General features: G+C 40.0%; 1 protein-coding gene across 3 annotated transcripts; it reads left to right on the top strand.

The window, feature by feature from the left end:
• The first annotated feature begins 386 nt into the window (after positions 1 to 386).
• Positions 387 to 13,358, top strand: rbm17 (RNA binding motif protein 17). 3 transcript variants are annotated; one of them, XM_047389665.1, is made up of 13 exons: positions 387 to 478; positions 858 to 1,004; positions 3,290 to 3,406; positions 3,555 to 3,721; positions 3,895 to 4,007; positions 5,451 to 5,501; positions 6,583 to 6,730; positions 6,821 to 6,972; positions 7,287 to 7,337; positions 9,385 to 9,461; positions 9,579 to 9,677; positions 9,755 to 9,827; positions 13,145 to 13,358. In XM_047389665.1, the coding sequence occupies exons 2-13, from the start codon at positions 882 to 884 to the stop codon at positions 13,246 to 13,248; spliced, it is 1,275 nt and encodes a 424-aa protein (XP_047245621.1). In that variant the 5' UTR covers positions 387 to 478; positions 858 to 881; the 3' UTR covers positions 13,249 to 13,358. The 3 variants fall into 3 exon arrangements, with proteins under 3 accessions (XP_047245621.1, XP_047245620.1, XP_047245622.1); XM_047389664.1 differs by having other exon boundaries at positions 5,451 to 5,525; XM_047389666.1 differs by lacking the exon at positions 7,287 to 7,337 and having other exon boundaries at positions 5,451 to 5,525.
• The last annotated feature ends 10,068 nt before the right edge of the window (positions 13,359 to 23,426 follow it).

The following is a 23,426-nucleotide window of genomic DNA, read 5'->3' as shown; positions in this document are numbered from 1 at the left end:
TCCAGAGTTAGAATGATGTTTTGGAGCAGGCGTTGTTAAAACTTTATATATTGCTTTTTAAATTCGTGGCAGATGTTGTAAACATTACCCAGTTTTTTGTACAACTAAGGAGCAGTATATCACCCTAGGCAGGACAAACAAAAATAAATAAATAAATAAGGAAAATTGCCTTAAAATTAAAGATAAAATGTACCATCGGGAAGCATGAAGTTGCTCAAATCGCGTACTGTCTATGTAATCATACAATGGTTGGACTTTTAAACATTGCATTTGAGTAAAAGGTATTTAGTCAAAACACTTTAAAACAGGTGTAGTTTTGAGAAATATACTTGCTTGAATCCGTAACTTCACATTGAAAAATAATGCATGAAAATCGATGAAGTCCTCCCGTCGGAAGGTGGCGGTAAATAATATTTTTGTCTCCTCCCTTGTTTTTCTTCCGCTGCTTTCATCGGGAAAGCTACTGCGAGCGGAGGAGGTAAAGCAAATGTGCTGCTAAAATCTATTAAACATGTTTTATGTGTCCGTATTGTTTTAGTATTAAAACTTTTAAAATAAATGATAATAATTGAAATCGTATATTTGACCGTATTCTCTTTAGGAGAGGAACGGCCAGTAGCGATGTTAGCTTTAGCTTATGGTAGCTAACTATAACGATCATTCAGTCAGCTTTGCTTTCTGCAGAGCTTTAAACATATGATACAAAATAAACTGCTACAGATTAGGATGTGAGGTAGCTTTGCTATATTCATGCTACCTTGGTTAAAGCCTCAGCCTCTAACTAAGCACCCAACAGCAGACTGAAGCTCCTGAACCCGAATTAAAGCTCATTTCTGTCGGGTTGTGTGTGTTTGCAGGAGACAGCATCTCTGGTCGGCAGCATGTCGCTGTACGATGATCTCGGTGTCGGTGCTAGTGACACCAAGACCGAAGGCTGGTCCAAGAACTTCAAGCTGCTCCAGTCTCAGCTGAAAGTGAAGAAGGCGGCCCTGACTCAGGCTAAGGTACACCACTAATAATGGTGAAGAGCAGAAATTGGTAACAGATCGGATGTTTTATTCATGAGGAGGAAAGGTGAAAGCATTTCCCAGCATGTATGTTTTGAGATATATTTTGGATGCTTGTTCAAAACCTTCAGAAAGCAAAGAAAAGTAGACACAAATATATAAAAGGCCCTGAATGTCCCTGTATTTCAAGCTGAAAGCAAAGTTCACAAGGAAGCTATCAACGTTTGCCACCAGATTCCTGATAAGACAGACGGTCAGAAACCTTCAACTTGCTGCAAAAAGACCAGCAGTGAGACGTGGTGGCAGCCACTGAGGTTTGAATTTGCTCACAACTTTATAAATAAATCATGTCTTTGGGTCCTTTTCAGGACTAATGAGTCAAAACTAGAACTTTCCAGCCCTATGGATCAGCCTTGTGAAGGAACAATGAAGCACACACTGAAGCATGGCGTTGGCTGAAAGGCCTCTGGGACTGCTTTGAAGATTTCCAGTGTCAAAGAAGCAGAGTGTGGAGGGCAGGATTGAATAGATCAAGTGTCAGAAATGTCTTGCTGTATGTGAGGAAGCTGATTGATGGGCCTCATTGGACCTTCAAACAGGACAATTATCTTAAGCATGTCTCAAAGTCCACCTGGTCTTGGTGTCAGAAGAAGTACTGGAAGGTACTAGATTCTCCATCATAGTTGTCTGATTTAAACTTTATTAAATATCTTGAAATTTGAAAAAGGCGGTTGTAGCACAAAAACCCAAGAATATGAGGAGTGGGCTAAGATTCCTAAGGAACGCTGACAGCTGCTGGTGTTTTAATCTACTTTCCAGCCGGTCATAGCTGTACTCTTAGTCGAATAATTCTAAGATTGCAGTAGTCATCAGAAATTGTGTTTTGTGCTTCATTTGGAAAAAATTAACAGATACAAACTTATAAATTCTATGTATAACATTAACCTATACACTCACCGGCCACTTTATTAGGTACACATTGCTAGTACCGGGTTGGACCCTCTTTTGCCTTCAGAACTGCCTTAATCCTTGGTGGCATAGATTCAACAAGGTTCTGGAAACATTTCTCAGAGAGTTTGGTCCATATTGACATGACAGCATCACACAGATGCTGCAGATTTGTCGGCTGCATCCATGATGAGAATCTCCCGTTCCACCACATCCCAAAGGTGCTCTATTGGATTGAGATCTGGTGACTGTGGAGACTATTTGAGTCCAGTGAACTCATTGTCATGTTCAGGAAACCAGTCTGAGATGATTTGTGCTTTATGACATGGCGCGTTATCCTGCTGGAAGTAACCATCAGAAGATGGGTCCACTGTGGTCATAAAGGGATGGACATGGTCAGCAACAATACTCAAGTAGGCTGTGGCGTTGACATGATGCTCAGTTGGTATTAAGGGGCCCAAAGTGTGCCAAGAAAATATCCCCCACACCATTACACCACCACCACCAGCCTGAACCGTTGATACAAGGCAGGATGGATCCATGCTTTCATGATGTTGACACCAAATTCTGACCCTACCATCCAAATGTCGCAGCAGAAATCGAGACTCATCAGACCAGGCAACGTTTTTCCAATCTTCTATTGTCCAATTTTGGTGAGCCTTGTAGCCTCAGTTTCCTGTTCTTAGCTGACAGGAGTGGGACCCGGTGTGGTCATCTGCTGCTGTAGCCCATCTGCCTCAAGGTTCGATGTGTTGTGCGTTCAGAGATGCTCTTTTGCATGCCTTGGTCGTAACGAGTGGTTATTTGAGTTATTGTTGCCTTTCTATCAGCTCAAACCAGCCTGGCTATTCTCCTCTGACCTCTGGCATCAACAAGGCATTTATGCCCACAGAACTGCCGCTCACTGGATATTTTCTCTTTTTCGGACCATTCTCTGTAAACTAGAGATGGTAGTGCGTGAAAATCCGAGTGGATCAGCAGTTTCTGAAATACTCAGACCAGCCCGTCTGGCACCAACAACCATGCCACGTTCAAAGTCACTTAAATTACCTTTCTTCCCCGTTCTGATGCTCAGTTTGAACTGCAGCAGATCATCTTGACCATGTCTACATGCCTAAATGCATTGAGTTGCTGCCATGTGATTGGCTGATTAGAAAGTTGCATTAACGAGCAGTTGGACAGGTGTACCTAATAAAGTGGCCTGTGAGTGTATAATACCTTATTAAAAATAGTTATACCTATGAAAGTCTAAGTAATGGTCTAATTACCAAGAAACAAAAACGTATCATCAGGTGAACTCTGTCTTCCTGTGGTTCTCTCTGTGGGTTTTCTAGACTCAGCGGGTGAAGCAGACCACCGTTTTAGCGCCTGTTATTGATCTGAAGAGAGGAGGTTCTAGTGATGACCGACTGAACACAGACACTCCTCCACATATTGCTGTTGGACTCAAGGTCAGCCTCACTCACCACTACAGTCATCTCGAATCTCTTTTTTTCAGGAGACTGACTAGATTCATTTTTATTTGATTCGATTGGATTGTATCCGGTCCTGCAAACATTCACACCTTATCGGTGTTTCATGATGTTGGGCCTCCTTCAGGATGCGGTTCCTAGCGGTTTCTCCTCCGGGGACGTGCTGATCCCGCTGGCAGACGAGTACGACCCGATGTTCCCCAACGACTATGAGAAGGTGGTGAAGCGTCACAGAGAGGAACAGCAGCGTAAGAGGGAGCAGGAGCGGCAGAAGGAGATCGAAGAGAGAGAAAAGTAAAAATGTTTTCTTTATTTTAACTTCACACACTCGAAAAAGTAAAAAAGATTTGCTGAATAAATTTTTTCACTTAGGTATTCCAGTGGTACCCGTTAGACTTATGCAGCTAAACCAGAGTCATTAAAGAACAACATGAATGTGACAAAATCCTAAAGCTGGTGTGTTTTAGGAGGAGGAAAGAGAGACATGAAGGTGGCGCTCCAAGTGGTTTCTCTCGTTTTCCAGCAACAGAGGAAGACTCAGATGAGGAGGAGGAGTATGAGAAAGAATGGAGGAAAAGAAGTGAGTATATCACCATGAGGATATGTAGCTTATTAAAAAATAAAGCACTGGCTTTAGAGAGGACCTTTTGTGTTAACAGCTGCATCTCAATAAATTTAGTATTATAGAAAAAATGGTTTATTTCACTTATTTAATTCAGAATGTGAAAGTCATACATTTTCATTACACAAAGAAGCATATATATTACAAGCATTTATTTTTGTAAATGTTTATCGTTATGGTTTACAGCTAATGGAAACCCAAAGTGTGGTTTCTCCAAATGAAAATATTATAAGGGACAATTAAAATGCATTTTAATTTTAGAAATGTAATGGTTTGCTCATGTGATTGTCTATACAATCATGGGGCTGACTAATGGCTTGTTCTTCAGACAGTCACTGACATCCACAGAGAGGGTAAGCCAGTAAAGGTCCTTGATGAAGAAGCTGTGTGATATGCAATTTTTTTTATAGAAATTGAGTGGAAGGAAAACATTTAATAGAAAAATATGGACATGCAGCAGAGAAATCTGCATTCTGGAGATAATTGTGAAGCGAAGTCCATAATAGAGTTTGGGGGAGATTAACAAGGTGTGGACTACAGCTGGAGTTAAAGCTTCAAGAACCACTACACACAGATGTATGCATGACATGGGCTACAAATGTCACATTTCTTGTGTGTGTTAGCCACTCCTGAACAACACCCACCAGAAGCGTTAAAGGAGAAAAGAACTGGACTCTTGCTTATTCAGATCAAAGTACATTTTGCATTTAATTTGGAAATCAAGGTCCCAGAGTCTGGAGGGAGAGTGGAAGAAGCACAGCCCACATTGCTTGAAGTCCAGTGGGAAGTTTCCCCAGTCAGTGATGGTTTGGGGTGCCATGTCATCTGCTGGTGTCGGTGTTTTCTGAAGTCCCCTGTCAATGCAACCAGGACATTATAGAGCACTTCATGCTTTCTTCTGCTGACAAGCTGTATGGAGACGCTGATTTTATTTTCCAGCAGGACTTGGTGCCGCCTTACACTGCCAGAGGTACCACAGGCTTGTTCAATGACCATGGTGTTCCTGTTCTTGATTGGCCGGCAAACTGGCTATTTTTTGTTGTAATGTAATATTTAAACTTTCTGAGAAGCTAATATTTGGGTTTTCATTAGCTGTAAGACATAATTATGTAAACCAACAGGATCAATGCGTCAAATATATCACTTTGTGCAACCAAATTCATTCAGATGCACCCCTATAAATCTTCTTTGTTTTCAGGCTAAGTTTACATACGAGCCACTAGATGTCACTACAACCTAGACGCTGAACCTTTAAGCCACTGTTTAATAATGACTGTCTTGGAGTGACTGGTTCACTTAATGTTTAATAAGTATGACAAAACGGCACGGTTGATGTTTTTTTTAAAATTTTTATTAGGTGAGAACAAAAACTAACTTTTTGGTTCTTTCCTTGGTTTCCAGGTATGGGCGGAGCAGCTATTGCCCCTCCTTCATCACTTGTGGACAGAGATGGTAAATGTGATGACGACCCATCAGGTGGACTATTAACTAAAGGAGTACAGTGCCTTGCAAAATTATTTATACCCCTTGAACGTTTCCCAAACTGTAATTTATTTCATTGGCGTTTACTCTGGTTGTGGACCAACACAAAGTGTAATTGTGAAGCAAACGGAGAACGATGCACTGTTAAAAAAACACACACACACTAAAAACCTGCAGTTGTGGTGAAAATGGGTTTTAGCAGCTGTTGACTTTCAGGATCTTATTTTAAAGATGTTTAAAAGTTTCCTTCCACTTCACAAATAACAGGTTACTCTGTGTTGGCCTATGCCATACAATTCCAATACAATACACTGAAGTTTGTGATTGTAAAGTTCAGGGTTCCTCTGCAGTCTGGAAAAGTATGACGTTTCAGTATTTTCCTGGTATGCATTAGTATGGCAAAAGAAAACAAGAGTATGGAAAAAAATCTTTGTATTTCCACTCTTTATGTCCTATCCATTTTCTCTAAATGTTCTTTCCTTTCTTCCTTTGCTTCCTTCCCTGTTTCCTTCATTCTGCTTTTTCTTTTTTTCCTTGTGCCTTTTCTTATTTCTTGCCCCCATTGTCTCCTTCATTCCTTATATTCTTCTTTTCTTAAGCTGTTTCTTTTCTTGTGTCCGGTCTTTTTTATCCATCCATCCAAACATCCATCCTGTCTCTGGTTTTTGCAGGTACCATATACAAAGTTTGACCACTGTAGAAATAGATGCCTCTAATTTGATTTGTGAAGCTTATTCTGGAGATCTTTACTAGAAAAATGTGCAGGAATCCTAAAAGTAACATAATTAATCAAAGTTAATAGGGGATGAATATTTAGCAAGGCACTGCATTATTTTACTGCTGTAGAAAGTGAAGAGTTTGATGCAGCAAATAAATGCATGAGAATATAAATCTTGATAGTAAATAATTTAAACTGTGGGAAAGAGACTTGGACATTAAAGCGGTTTGAATTAAATGAATCTAATATTCCAGCAGAGGGCAGTATTGTTCCTGTAATCCTTGTCCAGTTCCTATTTCCACCAGCAGTTATTGTCTTGTTTTTTTCTTTTAGGCTCTTTAGGCTCCTCTTCACACTCCTACGAAGATGAAGGTCGTCCTGCCAGAGGAGCAAAGGCCGCCATCCCTCCTCCGATTTATGAGGACTCAGACCGTCCACGTTCGCCGCCAGGGCCAACCAGCTCATTCCTAGCCAACATGGGGTGAGTCTTCCAGGCATTTCCCTTAGGCTTTCTGTCGTTTTGTTTTTGGTGGAAAAAGAAGCCACTTCATGATGAACGTTCTTCCAACAGGGGTACGGTGGCCCATAAGATTATGCAGAAATACGGCTTCAAAGAAGGCCAGGGGCTCGGTAAGCACGAGCAAGGCCTGAGCACGGCGCTGTCTGTGGAGAAGACCAGCAAGAGGGGTGGGAAGATCATCATTGGGGATGCTGCAGAAAAACGTATGCTTTTTTTTTTCTGTTAAAGTTACTCTTTTACATCTTTACACTTTTCACATTGTCATGCTTCAAGTCATTTTTATCTGTCGGCCGCATGAACAGCTTAGTTTTGCTCATTTTTCCCAAGCTTGTCTCTGCCTTCTCCCATCTGCTTTTTGATATTAAAAGTCTTCATTCTTCTTGCACATTTTAGCTGCTACAGTGAGTAAGACTGTTATTTCTGCATCAGGTGAATGTTTTACAGTGACTCTGTGTGCATGTTTTATATTGTGTGTGTGTGTGTGTGTGTGTCTGTGTGTGTTGGTGCGATTGAGCAGCAGGGTCGAGCCAGTCAGGGGCAGCTGATACTTCAAGCGGAGGCTCTGCAGGTTGGCCTTCACTCCCATTTTCTTCCTCTTGTGTGCAGAATGTGTCCATTATTGTGTTTAGTGTGAGTCTGCATGTTTGTTAGCTCTCCCAGTTCTACTTCAAAAACAGTGATTTTTATGTTCTTTTGCAAACCTTGGAGTTAAGTATTAAGGCATGACTGATTTAAATGCAGAAGATCTGTTGTAGGGATGCATGTTTTCTAACATCTATCGAACTGCAGTTGCTTTTACTCATTTTGTCTTATTTTTCATCTTTTCAGTTTGCTAACCACACACTGACAGCTCCAGCCTGTATGGCATGTTAATTTTTGCACTTCCTCTCTGCGCTACAAGTGTTTTTCATCTTATTCAAATCATTTTACACCAAATTGTCAAGTCGCAGGCAAATGTTCTGAGGCACTAGCAGTCAGCACCAGCTGTGTGTGAGCTTTTCATAAGCATAAGGTCTCAGCTCTGACAAGATGCTAGGAACTCATCAAATAAAAAGCACATTAGTATGCCTACGTGTGAGAGGAGTTGGTGTTAAGGGGCCGTGCTGATAAAGAGTTGGCGCCTCCTGCATCACAGCTACTGAGGGTTTTTCCCTATAAAAATGGAGTGCACACCCAGAATGTTGCTATGTTGTCTTAAACAGTTTCCAATATGAAGCCATATCAAAGTTTTAAGAGCAACAACTACAACACAACCTTCAGTTATTCATTCCAGTTTAATAGGTTTAAAAGCAGCTCTACATGCTGATTGGGTCTTGGGTTTCATGTTGGTCAGCTGATGTCATATGTGGCTGGATGCAAAGTTATTCCTGTATTCTCATCTGAACGTGTACTTACATAAACTTCATCCACGGGGGTACAGAATGAAGAAGAGTTGGGTGTTAGAAATATTCTCTTCTGATCTGAAATCAGTCAGGACTTCAAGCAATCTCTTAAGAACAACATATTAGCTCCAAGCTAAAGTTTAGCTGTTAAACCTCAAATGCGACTATCTGCTGGATCGGTACCTCCTTTTTTATAAGTTGGTTTGCATGGTGCCAAAAAAAGAAAGGTAAAACACAACTCCCATCATTCTTTGTAAAATCTTCTCTTCTCGCCCTATAAATAAGCGTGTCAGAGTAGATGCAGTTCACTCTTCTGCTAAACAATAAGATTGTACAAAACAACTGACTTTTAGTTCAGTCTTTGTTGTCCAAAAATCATAATCAACAAGGAGTTGAAACAGAGATGCCCATTATATCCAATCACAGTCGTATCACTTTGCTGTGATAGGATCGGTGTCTGGTGTGAGTTCAGCCGACACCGTGAGCAGGAATTGACCCCAAGATGAGCGCAGACTGACATCCTCTGGTGTGCAGCTCAACGAACTCAGAAACAAACCAACAGAAACTCTCTTGTGGCGTCTTGAATACAAGCAAACATACCTTTGGAGAAAATACGGTTTGGTTTCTAATAGCTTTGCTTTTCCCTCTGACGTCATTTATAAACACCCTGCTGTTGGTGAAAACAGCTGCCTTTAAGGCCTCTTCCTTCAGTAACAACTCCCACATGGAAGAGTGTTGTGGTTAGATGGTCCCTCTTGGTTATGATGCATTTATTGATAAGAGAAAGATTATATCAGTTTCCATTTTATGTAAGTATTCCTGGAGCTATTATTATGTAAAGCAATAAAAGACCTCTAGGTAACCTGAAACTGGACAAACCTTATCCAGAATTTTCTGCATGAACTTTTGCCTTGAAACGTTTCTGTTGATAGATCCAATCTCTGGCTCTGTTTGTTTTCTGCTGTTGAATGTTTTAGTCAGACATCCATCTGTTTCCTGCTTTCACACTTTTCCTGGAATACCAACAGTGACATAACAGACCGACCCATTAAGGATCTTTTCTCTGTCGTGCTGCGAGACAATAAAATCAGCCCAGTTATTCCAGCCAACATGATGGCAGAAAAGTTCACCTAACGTCGCTGAACATTGGCTGAATAGTTAAATCTACCCACATGTCTTGAGTAAATATCTCTATCGGCCTGTAAATGTTGTTATGTATTTCCGGCCAATCAGCGGACTCTTCCAAGAAGTCGGAGGCCAATCCGCTGACAGAGATCCTGAAAAACCCGACCAAAGTGGTTCTGCTGAGGGTATGTGTGTGTCACCCTGTATCATTTTTTTCCACTACGTATTTCAGAAAGTAAAAGGCAGATTTGTTAAGAAACCAAGCAGAAACTTAAAATCCCAAATTCCTGGTTGTTTTGCAGAACATGGTGGGCCGAGGAGAAGTGGACGAAGACTTGGAGGGGGAGACGAAAGAAGAGTGCGAGAAATACGGCAAAGTGGTTAAATGTGTCATTTTTGAGGTGCGGATAATAAGGCTCGACAGAATTAAACCAAAATGATGGAAAAAGGCAATAAACAAAGATATTTTGCTTCGCAGATCGCTGTAGTGCCTGATGATGAAGCCGTCAGGATATTCCTAGAGTTTGAGCGGGTCGAGTCCGCCATCAAAGGTCAGTATTTACCTGTTGTCACAACGGTATTGCTTTTTCTTTTCATTCCCTAACAGGAGATGAACTTTACGTAATCGCCTCCCTTTCTTTTTGCCATTGTGTAACCGCTCTAATAATGCGGGTGAAAGTGTGTCCCATTCTAAATGAGTTGGCCCAGATCCGAATCAAGGTGAGTCTCAGCTCCCTGCGGTGTTATATCACATGCGGCCCAGCAACCCAGCCGCCTCCCTGCGGAACCGGCAGAACCACGCTTACATCACACCTCTGAGAAAGCGGGACACGCTCTCAAAGAATGGGTCACACTGGGAAAACAATGGAGAGTAGTTTGAGCCAGGCGGAGAAACCACTACGGTTGTTGTGAATTCATGGGGTGTGATTTATCTAGAAGGGGTCCTTTAGAGTTCAGCTCATGTTTTTATGCAGAACAAATTGATAATAAATCTCATCTGGAGACACTTTACAAGAAAAACAGGTCAAATCAGTACCAGTAGAGTCAGATTCACAATCAATTACAGAGAGTCCAGTACAGTCTTAATTAAAATACATATAATCATATAATACAAACTGGTGAAAACTAACTCGTTTGTATTTTAATGTGAGTATAAATCCAGCTGTTCTGTTTGTGGCCTCAGAGGCTTTGTAGAGAACAACCAAGGAACACAGCAGGCAGGTCAGAGAGAAACATGTGGAGTTCAAAGCAGTGTTAGGTACAACTGCAAACCTGCTGAGACAAAGAGCATTACTCAGAGAAGAAACCTTGGGGCCTAGAGTACCTTCGGGGTAGCTGCAGAGGTCCACAGCTCAGGTGGGAGATTCTGTTGACAGTACAACTATTAGTCGGGCACGCCACAAATCTGGCAATTATGGTAGAGTGGCAAAAAAATCTGTTCTTGATATAAAGCAGCAAGAAGTCTCTTAAGTTTGCCACAAACTTAAGAGGAGCCACAACAAACATCTGCTCAGATGAGACCAAAACAGAACTTTTTGGCCTAAATGCTAAACTCTAGAAGTTGGTGAAAACTGATCCCACCAGTCATCCGGATTGGATGCTGGTAATTTCGCCCTCTTGCCATTTCCTACCTTTTCTTGTTTTGGTCGTTTTCTACCTGACCTAACTTTTTAGGTAGATGATGATGCACTTTTTCCTGACCTGCTTAGTGGGCATTTTGTACCCACATTCAGTACATCATGTGGTTCCCTTCTGACTTACTGCACAAGGATTTTTCAAAATAACAGTAAAATTGCTACCATAGACTTACAAAAACATACAGTGATAGTAATTACAAGTAAAACATGGGATGAAGTGAAACAGTTGGCACATAATTGGGTTGTTTACGGGTATGAAAGAGTAGTAGGAAGGTAAGGTAGTCAGAAGAAACAAGTTGGTCAAATGAAAAGGTTTCTTTTAAACCTAAATCTGCCAGGAGTATGATTCATTTTCAGCTTGTCTGTAGCTGCTGAACTCTTTGTCAGCATCAGCCAAGCTATTGCAAATAGGAAAATATTTACTTATTTCTAGCTGGAAATAAACTTCTTCAGACTGCATGGAGCCCCTAGAAGTCTGTAGAAGTATGAACCTGATTACGTTTTGGCAGATTGACTAGTTTAACTTACAGAGAGACGATTTCATGGGAACACCCTGAGTCACATGACATGGCTGTTTCTCCAGGCTTCATACACGTCCTCACACAAACATTATCAAAAATGATTTGTTTTCCCAATACTATATCTTCCTTTTAAGTAGTTTGAGCTGTTTGATTGGATAAATCAGGCGTGAGAGCAACAATAAAATCTGAGAACCTGCTATGACCTGTTATATTCACCTTAGAGATTCTCGTTATTTCATTACGCTCAATAAATTGCTGCCATATCATTCTGAAGCCTTCTATGAAGTGTTTTCCTAATTCAGCATGTTTCCTGCCCTCTTCTTCCTTATGCATCATATGTGGGGGTTAGGACTCATCCCAGCTCTTAGAAGAAATCAAATCATCATACTTAGAAGATGAGTGCAGATGCACAGTAGCACTTTTAAATTCTGTTTTCCTGCTTCCAAGCAAGTCAGGGTGTGACAACAGTTACAGCTAAACACAGCCTGCTGGTTCAAAGGAAGTCTAATAGTGTGACCAGTGTCTTCACACTGCAGAGGAGGAGCAGTTGCTATGAGGGCTCTGGGCCAGGGGATGCTGCTGTATGAGTCTTTCCAAGAAAATGGACCAAACCCATCTGTGGGAAATATTACAAGGACCTTTGTCGAAAAGGTTAACAATGTCTGAGAGAACAGCAAGGCTGCTCTGTGTCTCATTTATCCTTTAGCAGAGGAGTGTTGCCTTGTCTCCGGGACAGCGTGTGTGTTTTGGTGATAAACAAACATTTATTCCAGGATGGAGCCAATTTCTTCCAATGGGTTAATTTGTGACAAACTGTTTTAAATAGTTCGTCATTTAAGTCTGATGTGCTGATGTGTTTTAAGATACCAGGACTCTGAAGTGTGATGCAAGTTAATTCATGCCCACAAAAACTGTAATGCATCTAATTGGGATTCTATGTAGACCCACACAACCTAGTGCATGGTGCAAAATAAAAACCAACTGAGGCAGACAGTTAGTTAGTTAGTTAGTTAGTTAGTTAGTTAGTTAGTTTGCCACAGGCCATGTAAAATATGGTCTGGTCAGATGAGACCAACATGAAAGTTTTTGACTGGCATGAAAATCTAACACTGCACATCTTCCCTAATACACGATACACACATGGTGGTGGAAGCCTCATGCTTTGGGGATGCGACAAGATAGCTGGTCAGAATTAATGCAAAAATTGATGGAGCTAAACACAAGATAATCCTGGAAAAAAGAGGCTACAAAGCACTGGAGACTGGAGCAGAGGTTCATCTTCCAATCGGACAACAGCCCTAAACATAAAGCCAGAGTTAGAATTCATGAGTCAAAGTTGTGACCTTAATCTAAGAAAATGTAACAAGGCTTGAAAATTTAGAAGAATTGTCAAAAACTTCTCTCTCTAGATGTGCAGAGCTGGTAGGGAAATACCTCAGAAGAAAATGAAAAGGGTTATCAAAGAGGTTTCCTCACAAATGCACACCACACTTTTCTGGTTGCCATTTCAAAGAATTCATTTTCTGTCCACTTTGTAATGCGCTGTTTGCACTACATTGTGTTGCATAACATCCTGAGGGAATTCACTGACGTTTGTGGTTGTAACATGACAATAATGTGATGTTAAAGGAGGACAGAAGTTTTAATGAATAATAATTCATTTAAATAGCACAGATCCAGTATAACGTTGAATCTCCTCTTTCTCTGCAGCCGTGGTGGATCTAAATGGACGTTATTTTGGAGGTCGAGTCGTCAAGGCCTGCTTCTACAATCTGGACAAGTTTCGGGTTTTGAATCTCGGGGAACAGGTGTGACGTCTCCTTGAGAAACTTATTGAACACCAACAGACCCTGTGAGGCTGTCAACTCTTCACTTGTACATAATTTGTTTTTTTTAATAAACAGCAGTTTATATGTAGTAATGATTTAATCGTCTAGTGTTTTTTGTGATTAAATACCTTTATGTCAAGACAAAATTAAAGCTGTGGATTCCTTCATCAGTGTTTTCATCCTATAAGGGCAAAGGTCTTGCTTTCTAATAAGCCTAGTTTCCCTGCATGACCTTCCTGACATAATACTGCTTTCCTCAGTTGTCAGCTTGCCTCTGGGGTCCAGGAGTTCTAACTTAGCCTCGCTGGATTATAGGGAGGGTACCAGGACAGTGAACGCAGCCCCAGCCTCATTCAGAACTTATGTAAGTGAACCAGAGGGGCCCTGGAGGTTCTGGTTGACGGCATCAGAAGGCATCCCTCTGGAACAGGTTTAATTCCAATCAGGGAAAAGGGTTGAATGTTGGAACAGAAATGAGAAGAGACCCATTTACAAGATTTTATCTTAGCATTTATAATGCATGGTTGAAAGGTCAAGGCAGTATGGATAAAAAAAAAGATTTATTGTGCAACAATAGGTTTGGTTGGATAATTATTAACATAGATGATAAATTTAATCAAAATTACCAAGTTGGACACCACCTGAGTTTTAGGAATTAATAACCAAACAGTTCTCAGTTTCTGTCAGTTATTGTTCTGTGAATACGTACCTGGAGAGGTGTGGTATTACAGATGAATAGATAGGAGAGAGTTCACGCTCTGGTGTTCTCCATCAGCAAGTCCTACACACCTGCAGAATGAACATAACTTCTCTCCACAGCAGGACACTTTAAGTTAAAAAACTCTGTATCTGGGCTACTAACCGTCAACCAAACTAAGCAAATTGAAAGGATTAAGGAAAACTAATAAATTACAAAAATAAATAAAAAGCATCAGTTGCTCAGTGGTCAAAAGTTGTATTTTCAGGTCAAAGTTTGCATTTCATTTGGAAATCAATGTCCCAGAGTCTGGTGAAAGAGTGGAGAGGCACATATTCCATGTTGTTTTAGGTCAATTGTGACGTTTCCACAGTCAGTGATGATTTGGGATACCATGTCATCTGCTGGTGTTGGTCCACTGTGTTTTCTGAGGTCTACAGTCAACGCAGCCATTAACCAGGAAATTGTAGAGCACTTCATGCTTTCTTCTGCTGACTAGCTGTATGGAGACGCTGATTTCCTTTTCTAGGAGGACTTGTTACCGGCCCACACTGCCAGGTACCAAAAGCTGGTCCAGTGACCATAGTGTTACTGTGCTTAATTGACCAGCAACCTGACCTGACCTGAACCCCTTAGAGAATCTATGGAGTATTGTCAAGAGGAACATGAGAAACACCAGAACCAACAATGCAGATGACCTGAAGGCCGCTACCAAAGCAACCCGAGCTTTCTGAACACCTCAGCAGAACGATTGGGTGATCACTTCCATTCCAAGCTGCACTGATGCAGTAATTCATGCAAAAGACCCAACTAAGTATTACGTGCATAGTAATGATCATACTTTTCAGAAGCCTGAAATATTCTTTCTTTATTGGTCTGTAATATTGAGTTTTGGGTTATCATCTGTACGCCATAATCATCAAAATTACAAGAAATCGAGGCTTAGAATATTTCACTCTATGTCAAATGAATCTATATAATATATGAGTATCGCTTTCTGAAATGAATGAAAAATAAACTTTGTCACTATATTCAATTTGTTGTTATTTTTGTAATTTACTTGTAGTTGGTTGTTAATCATTGTTTGGCCAAAGGTATTAAGAGCCATTGTGGAAGTTTCAAAAAGGCCATTTTCAAGTTGCAGACCCCTGGCCTAATCCAATTCTTCATGCTTGAAAACCCTCCAATGTGGCAAAATTAAAGAAATCTTAGAAGACACTGCCAGGTTTGTTAAACGCTTGATACCAGTTGTTGCTGCCAAGGGTGGAACAACCAGTTAACCGGTGCAGGGGGTAATTACTTTTTCACATAGGTTGGTTTAGATTGGGGTTTTTTCCCTCACAAATAAAATCATCCTTTAAAGACTGCATTTGTATTTATTCAGATCATCAGGGAAAGATCTTAAAATGTGTTTGTTGCTCTGAAACATTTAAACATGTTGAAAAAGCAGAAAAACAATTTAAAGTGGAGCAAATACTTTCCTAATAGTGTTGCACAACAGACATTCAGATGGAAATGTTCTGGAAGCACCAAAGGTTTCTCTAATAATAATAAAACATTAGGCTGTTTCTGCCATATCAATAAAATCATGCCTTTGGAAGCCATGATAATACTTCTGTATCTATGTATTTTGAAGACGTTTGTTTCAGGTTGATGTCGTTTCAAACTTTCCCACTTAGTTTTTCTGTTATTCTCGAAATTATTGATTGTAACTCCAACATTTGCTTTCCTCGTCGCTGACCTGGACTAGAAAATGTTCTACCTCTATCAGTCTGCTCCTTGCTTTGTTTGACTTGAAGGTCGTTTTGCCTTCCAATTAACCAGTGATGTCGTCTGCAGACCTACAGGTGTTTTTAAATGACAGAGCTTACTGCTATCTATGCCTATGCACCTGCAAAGACGGATTCTAGAAAAGGGAACCTGACCTACATACCAGCACATATCATTTCCAGTTAGTTTGAAGGATGAAAATAGATTTGTTTTCATGTGTCAATGGAATTAGTCAGCATATGTTTGTCAGCAGAAGGTGCATTTACCTCTTGCTAAGGTGTCTTGGGAATCTGCTTGCTGAAACATTTCATTAATCTGCTGTTCTTTGTGGCCTTTGACTTGATCTTGACCATTTTTCATATAGACATAACCATATCCATGTTTTCTTTTGTCCACTATTTAGCCCAATCTTTGGAAGAATAACCAAGAGTACAGATAAGCTTTATTTTATATTAAAGAAAAACCTCTGGTTCAGCATCAGCTTTGTTACAAATGTCATATTTGTCTATCTTACGTCATTCTTTTCTAAGACATAAAACTGAACTTAATTGATGGAAGCATGGTTCCTAAAAGAGCAAAAAAATCTCAGAACCATGACATCGCCTTACAGTTTGTATGGGATTTCAAACAGGTCTTCAGCTGTGGTGAATACTCACTGTATAAACTTATTACACCAGTATTTGTCTTCATTAACTTTGTACATTATGCAGCACAGTCAAACTTTTAATAACTGTGCAAGTACAGTTACAGTATATATCTATATCTATATCTCTCTCTCTCTCTATATATATATATAGAGAGAGAGAGAGAGAGATAATGATCATATGGTCGTTTATGGACCTTGAAAGAAGAAATTCAGTCTTAGATAAACAACTTATACTGTGACCTCATACCCTCTTTAAACAAGTGGTATAGGAGTTATGATTTCAGCTCCTAGCCAGATTTGGCAGACTGCAGTCGCTGCTTCAACCATGAACTGCTTATATATCTGAAGAGTCAAACAGTCTGACTGCTAAAGCTTGGGCCAAACTGTGTCGTGCATCAGAATGGAGGTCACAAACACAACAACAAATCCACAACAGAAGAATCACCCATCTTTCTTCAGACCTCAGCTTGATTCACATCCTGTAATAACACTTGGCAAGGCCTTTGCACAAATAAAGGAGAGCAAAATGTTACAGAGTTAATCAACGTTGGCAAGAAATTGGTCCAGAAATTCTTCAGGGTCCAGATGGAAAAGTAAAATCTATTACAGACCAAAACCTTAATCAAGTGTTTTCCTGGTAAATACTTTAATTACTTCATCCCTGCTTCAGCCCCACATGAGTTAACATCAGACAAGCAGTTTATCCCCTTAGACAAACTGCAGTCTTCATCACTATCACTCTCCCTGTGTACCAGTGCCTGAAAAGCAGTTCCTTTTTCCATTTAAGAGACTTTTAACCTAAGATATTTAGGTTAAAAGAGGTTAAAAGATATTTAGGAATATGTGTTAGATGTCAGCACAGATGCTGACTTTGGGGCTTGTGGCTGACAACAGTGGACACCGCCTTTGCTCTTTTGTCTTCTTCAAGAGATCTGGAATAATAATTTATCCAATCCACATTTTTCATTATTCAATGGTTTTTCAAAGATGTTTTGAGGGCCAGAAGAACTGACGCCACCTCTGGACAAAGTTGTCTTTTATTTCTGTTTGCATTACAGACTTTTGTGGTTGTAACTGTAAAGAATTAACTGTAAAACAAAAATTGTAGCAGCTGGGGAAAATCAAATAATTGATTACTACCTGAACTGATACACTGTTATATTAAAAATAAATCAAATATTTAATTTTAAAATGGATTTTTCCTGTTCGATTGTAAATAAAGTAGAGACATGCTAATATACATTAGATCTATTTTTCTATATAGTATTCAAATGAACAAAATTAGGCATAATTAGACATATCTCTGACCACTAAATGGCAGCAAAGTGTATCCAATTTGAACCTTGGTATGTTTTAATCATGCATCAACAGGCATTAAGGGTAAGCAACATGCACCACATTGGCTGCATGGTGGTTTGAGGCAAATTGACGACAACAGTCTCCAAGGGTTAACACTGAAGTTCAATATCTTTAACCAGTTTATAATAAAAAAAGACTAAAAACATGCGTGTTGTACTACAGGTCCTTCTCAAAATATTAGCATATTGTGATAAAGTTCATTATTTTCTATAATGTAATGATGAACATCTAACATTCATATATTTTAGATTCATTGCACACTGACTGAAATATTTCAGGTCTTTTATTGTCTTAATACGGATGATTTTGGCATACAGCTCATGAAAACCCAAAATTCCTATCTCACAAAATTAGCATATTTCATCCGACCAATAAAAGAAAAGTGTTTTTAATACAAAAAACGTCAACCTTCAAATAATCATGTACAGTTATGCACTCAATACTTGGTCGGGAATCCTTTGGCAGAAATGACTGCTTCAATGCGGCGTGGCATGGAGGCAATCAGCCTGTGGCACTGCTGAGGTCTTATGGAGGCCCAGGATGCTTCGATAGCGGCCTTTAGCTCATCCAGAGTGTTGGGTCTTGAGTCTCTCAACGTTCTCTTCACAATATCCCACAGATTCTCTATGGGGTTCAGGTCAGGAGAGTTGGCAGGCCAATTGAGCACAGTGATACCATGGTCAGTAAACCATTTACCAGTGGTTTTGGCACTGTGAGCAGGTGCCAGGTCGTGCTGAAAAATGAAATCTTCATCTCCATAAAGCTTTTCAGCAGATGGAAGCATGAAGTGCTCCAAAATCTCCTGATAGCTAGCTGCATTGACCCTGCCCTTGATAAAACACAGTGGACCAACACCAGCAGCTGACACGGCACCCCAGACCATCACTGACTGTGGGTACTTGACACTGGACTTCTGGCATTTTGGCATTTCCTTCTCCCCAGTCTTCCTCCACACTCTGGCACCTTGATTTCCGAATGACATGCAGAATTTGCTTTCATCCGAAAAAAGTACTTTGGACCACTGAGCAACAGTCCAGTGCTGCTTCTCTGTAGCCCAGGTCAGGCGCTTCTGCTGCTGTTTCTGGTTCAAAAGTGGCTTGACCTGGGGAATGCGGCACCTGTAGCCCATTTCCTGCACACACCTGTGCACGGTGGCTCTGGATGTTTCTACTCCAGACTCAGTCCACTGCTTCCGCAGGTCCCCCAAGGTCTGGAATCGGCCCTTCTCCACAATCTTCCTCAGGGTCCGGTCACCTCTTCTCGTTGTGCAGCGTTTTCTGCCACACTTTTTCCTTCCCACAGACTTCCCACTGAGGTGCCTTGATACAGCACTCTGGAAACAGCCTATTCGTTCAGAAATGTCTTTCTGTGTCTTACCCTCTTGCTTGAGGGTGTCAATAGTGGCCTTCTGGACAGCAGTCAGGTCGGCAGTCTTACCCATGATTGGGGTTTTGAGTGATGAACCAGGCTGGGAGTTTTAAAGGCCTCAGGAATCTTTTGCAGGTGTTTAGAGTTAACTTGTTGATTCAGATGATTAGGTTCATAGCTCGTTTAGAGACCCTTTTAATGATATGCTAATTTTGTGAGATAGGAATTTTGGGTTTTCATGAGCTGTATGCCAAAATCATCTGTATTAAGACAATAAAAGACCTGAAATATTTCAGTTAGTGTGCAATGAATCTAAAATATATGAATGTTAAATTTTCATCATGACATTATGGAAAATAATGAACTTTATCACAATATGCTAATTTTTTGAGAAGGACCTGTATGTATCCAGCCCATGCAAACACTTAAGGCGTAGTAGAAATGATTTAAACATCTTTATGATTTCAAAATGTTCCAAATAGAAGGAAAGTTACAAAAAGAACCTTTAGTAGAATGAGGGGTTGCTAAACAAATAGGAGCCTCTCAAGAAATTAGAACATAATGAAAAAGATAACATATTATATTTATTTTACTCAAAATACTCAATACCTATCAAATGAAATTGAATTAACTCAAATATCATACAGACTGTGACACAAAGGACTATATTTCAACTGTTTATTTCTGCTCATTTAGATGATACCAATTTACAGCTAATAAAAACCCAAAATAAAAAAATACAATATTATATAAATACATTAAAAATGACACAAAGTGTGGGCCTACTCAAAAGTGTGTCCATGTACTGTATGCACATGAAGTCAGTACTTGGTCAGGGTTCCTTCTGGTAAAACACTAGTTTTACTTTTTTAATAAATACTGACAGAATTTAAGCAATTTATTGAGATACTGTACGTCTTTACAAATTCTGTGCATGGGAATTATTTATTAAACAGATTTAATAATTCACCTACCTTTGGACTGCATCCTGGTGAGTTATTGAACAATTTTGCATGTGCTAATTAAGTGTTTGAATTTTTTCCTAACATGCCTGACTTACTCAATCTGTACAGCTTCCCGTTTGTTCAGGTGGTCAAAGGGAAAGAGAGTGTAACCCATGAACTCAGTGGACAGGAGATGACTAACGTCATGAATCATTTTTTAGAAGGCACTGAGGAGAATTCAGGAGGTTTCAAAGTCCAAACTGAGGCAATGGTGGAATTTTGGTAGACTGTCAAAGACTAAAGACGTGAAGAAAGTCAAGAAGTTGTTTTTATAAAATGGGTCTACCTGTCAAGCTCCTTCAGATTTTATTTGAAATCCAGTGGCACTTTTTATATAACTCTCTACCCAGGGCAGCATGGCCTGAGGGGTGCCCGATGTAAATAAAAAAAAACAAAAAAATCCATGTTGCATGTCTGTTCAATGGGAGGTGGCACCTTCCCGTGGTGTGCACAGTGTTAAAATCTATTGCTGTACATTCTGGGTCGCTGATGATGTTGAAGCTGGTAATAGATTTGTTCTATCGTTGGTTTTTGATATGGACAATATAGCTAATCGCCCATTTATGGCCCTAACATGCTATTATTACTTATTTGCATATCCAATGACTGGAAAGTGAGCACCTCCTTGTGTTATAAATAATTTAAGAACTGTGGAAAAATGTTGCCATACACTGCAGCTTCTAATGACTTTGGTATCTGATTTGAAATTCCTTTTTGCCAATAAATAAAAAATATAATAAAGGGTTATTGCACAGCTTGTTTAGGACTGTGTTTGACCATCTCTACTTTTACATGTAGACTAGCGAAACCTTAACTGGATTAATCTACTCAGTACAGACATTCTGCAGTCTGCCATTTAAGACACGTGTTTTTCTGTTTGTAAAAACACAAATAATTAAAGCTGCAAGCAGCATTGAAGGCCCTCGCACCTCAGCGCAACTTGGCCTGGCATCGCCGCCTCCGCATGACCGACGAGTCTGCCATTCAATTCCACACATCGCCACTAGGAGGCACTGTGAGCGACATGTCATATCATCTTCGGTCATGCAGAGTTCTCATCTGGCGAGAAGCATTTAAAATATGGGGGAAATCCGACCTTCCAGATGGAAGCTGCGCTGAGTTTTTTATCAGTGGGCGGAGCTGAAATGATGTCATAAACTGACTGTGGCAACATGTTCAGCATTGATCTCTGATGTTGTATACTACATTTTTAGTGGATCCGATGATGTATGAGGGAGATAGAGCACTTGAAATGTCCTAGGGGGCGCTGTTGATCCAAATTGAAATGTAATCCAATAGAGCTGTTTGGGGTCTGACAAAGATCAAGCATATTCATTTTGGAGTGAATCGGACCATCCATGTGTAATTTAGAGCCAAACGTATGGCCGTGGCGTGACATCAGAATTCGCCACGCCATCATAGCCACACCCTCCTGCCAAACCAGTCAGTACTGGCGACTGTCTAAGACCATCATGTTATCTGTTACTTGGGACAGCTTCACATTGATCAGGTGAAGAACATCAAAAATTGACTCTCTAAAGTAAAACATGACACTTCCTGTTCTGAGGGGGCGGGGCTTCGATGATGTCAGCATCTGGATCAGTGAATATTGTTCAGGGCCAGAGGCAGATCAATCCCAGAAGGTTTCAGGTCTCTATGACTTTCCTTGTAGGAGCTGGGTGATTATTTATTGGCAGCAACATTTTGTGTCCGCATATTTCACTTATGCAGATTTTGTATTGAATGTGCTGACTATTTACAACAAAGTACTTTGATTATGCACTTAAGTGTTCTCAATTACTTGAACATAAATAAAATGCATTCATAATGTTTATTTGTATTTTACACACCTTTTTGGTGACACACACGCTCAATTTTATCGTGTCCACAGTGCAAAGTACTAAACCTCATTAAATTTAGGCCATATGATTCCAAAACTTTTTTTTTTTTTTTAAATAACTTGATACACTCAACTTTATCTCATTATGCAATTTCAATTCAATTCAATTCAATTCAAAAATACTTTATTAATCCCAAAGGGAAATTAAATGTTGTTGTAGCTCATATTATGAAGTTTTCTTCAAAGAGTCGTTGTAGATGCTGATGGCTGTGGGCAGGAAGGATCTCCTGTAGCGCTCCGTCTTACAGCAGATCTGAAGAAGCCTCTGACTGAAGACACTCTGTTGTTGTAGGACAGTCTCATGAAGAGGATGCTCAGGGTTCTCCATAATGTTCTTCATTTTATGAAGAATCCTTCTTTCCACAATGATCTCCAGAGGTTCCAGAGGAGTCCCCAGAACAGAACCAGCCTTCTTTATCAGCTTGTTGAGCTTTTTTAAGTCCCTGGTTCTGATGCTGCTTCCCCAGCAGATGATGGCAGAAGAGATCAGACTCTCCACAACAGACTTATAGAAGATATGCAGCATCTTGCTGCAAACACCAAAGGATCTAAGCTTCCTCAAGAAGTACAGTCTGCTCTGTCCCTTCTTGTAGATGGCTTCACAGTTGCATCTCCACTCTAGTCTGTTGTCCAGGTGAACACCGAGGTATTTATACTCCTCCACTACCTCCACTTCTTCTCCCATGATGGAAATAGTTTTTGACTTATTCCTGCTTCTCTTAAAATCTACAATCATCTCCTTTGATTTAGTCACGTTCTAGATGAGATTAAATTGATCTCATTATGCAAATTTGTTAATCATTATTTTCTGTTTGCTATTTCATCCATTTTCTACACGTCCCTGTAGTGATTTTCCACCGTTAGAATGTGTGCAATTGTCTTCAAAAAAGGACCACAATTCTAGAAAAGCCATTTACAGGAAGTGACATCATTTGATTTTTGAGGGATTCAACTGTGGAACAGGAGGGAAGCCTCAATTGTGATTTTCTCCCTACTTGTTTTAATCTTAAACATGTTACACCTGTATGAGTCAACCTTAAAATTCCACTCTGTTATGTCAAATTATGGGTTATGTTTATTCACTTGAAAAAAAATAAAAACATATTAGAATAAATTATTAAAGGTGTATTATTCTGTTGAAGGTTAGCTAGCTAAATATTGATCAGTTTAATAGCTTCCACCGTGTTGGGTTCCACCCTGTTAGGTCTCTGAACCCAACAGGGTGGAATGGGGACCTAACAGGGGGGAAATATGAGTAAAGAGTAATAATTTGAATTATTATAATACTTTTTTATGTATGGGCTGCACGGTGAAGCTTACAGTTCTTCTGGCAAAACAAAAACCAAAACAGAAAAATACAGAAAGAGGTGGCAACAGTCAGGCCAAGACCCATCACCAATCACCTCGAGCAAACCTTGT

The sequence above is a fragment of the Girardinichthys multiradiatus genome, chromosome 17 (assembly GCF_021462225.1).
Source record: "Girardinichthys multiradiatus isolate DD_20200921_A chromosome 17, DD_fGirMul_XY1, whole genome shotgun sequence".
In the NCBI taxonomy this organism is placed as follows: domain Eukaryota; kingdom Metazoa; phylum Chordata; class Actinopteri; order Cyprinodontiformes; family Goodeidae; genus Girardinichthys; species Girardinichthys multiradiatus.
The sequence above is the reverse complement of the archived record's forward strand: the minus strand, read 5'-3'. Positions and strand labels throughout refer to the sequence as shown.

What these genes read in the sequence shown, in the direction of transcription:
- rbm17 (XM_047389664.1), top strand. Translation starts at nt 882, where the DNA reads ATGTCGCTGTACGATGATCTCGGTGTCGGTGCTAGTGACACCAAGACC. An exon ending in GAGATCGAAGAGAGAGAAAA is followed by an intron (nt 3,722 to 3,894) that starts GTAAAAATGTTT and finishes GGTGTGTTTTAG; the next exon opens with GAGGAGGAAAGAGAGACATG. An exon ending in CCAAAGTGGTTCTGCTGAGG is followed by an intron (nt 9,462 to 9,578) that starts GTATGTGTGTGT and finishes GTTGTTTTGCAG; the next exon opens with AACATGGTGGGCCGAGGAGA.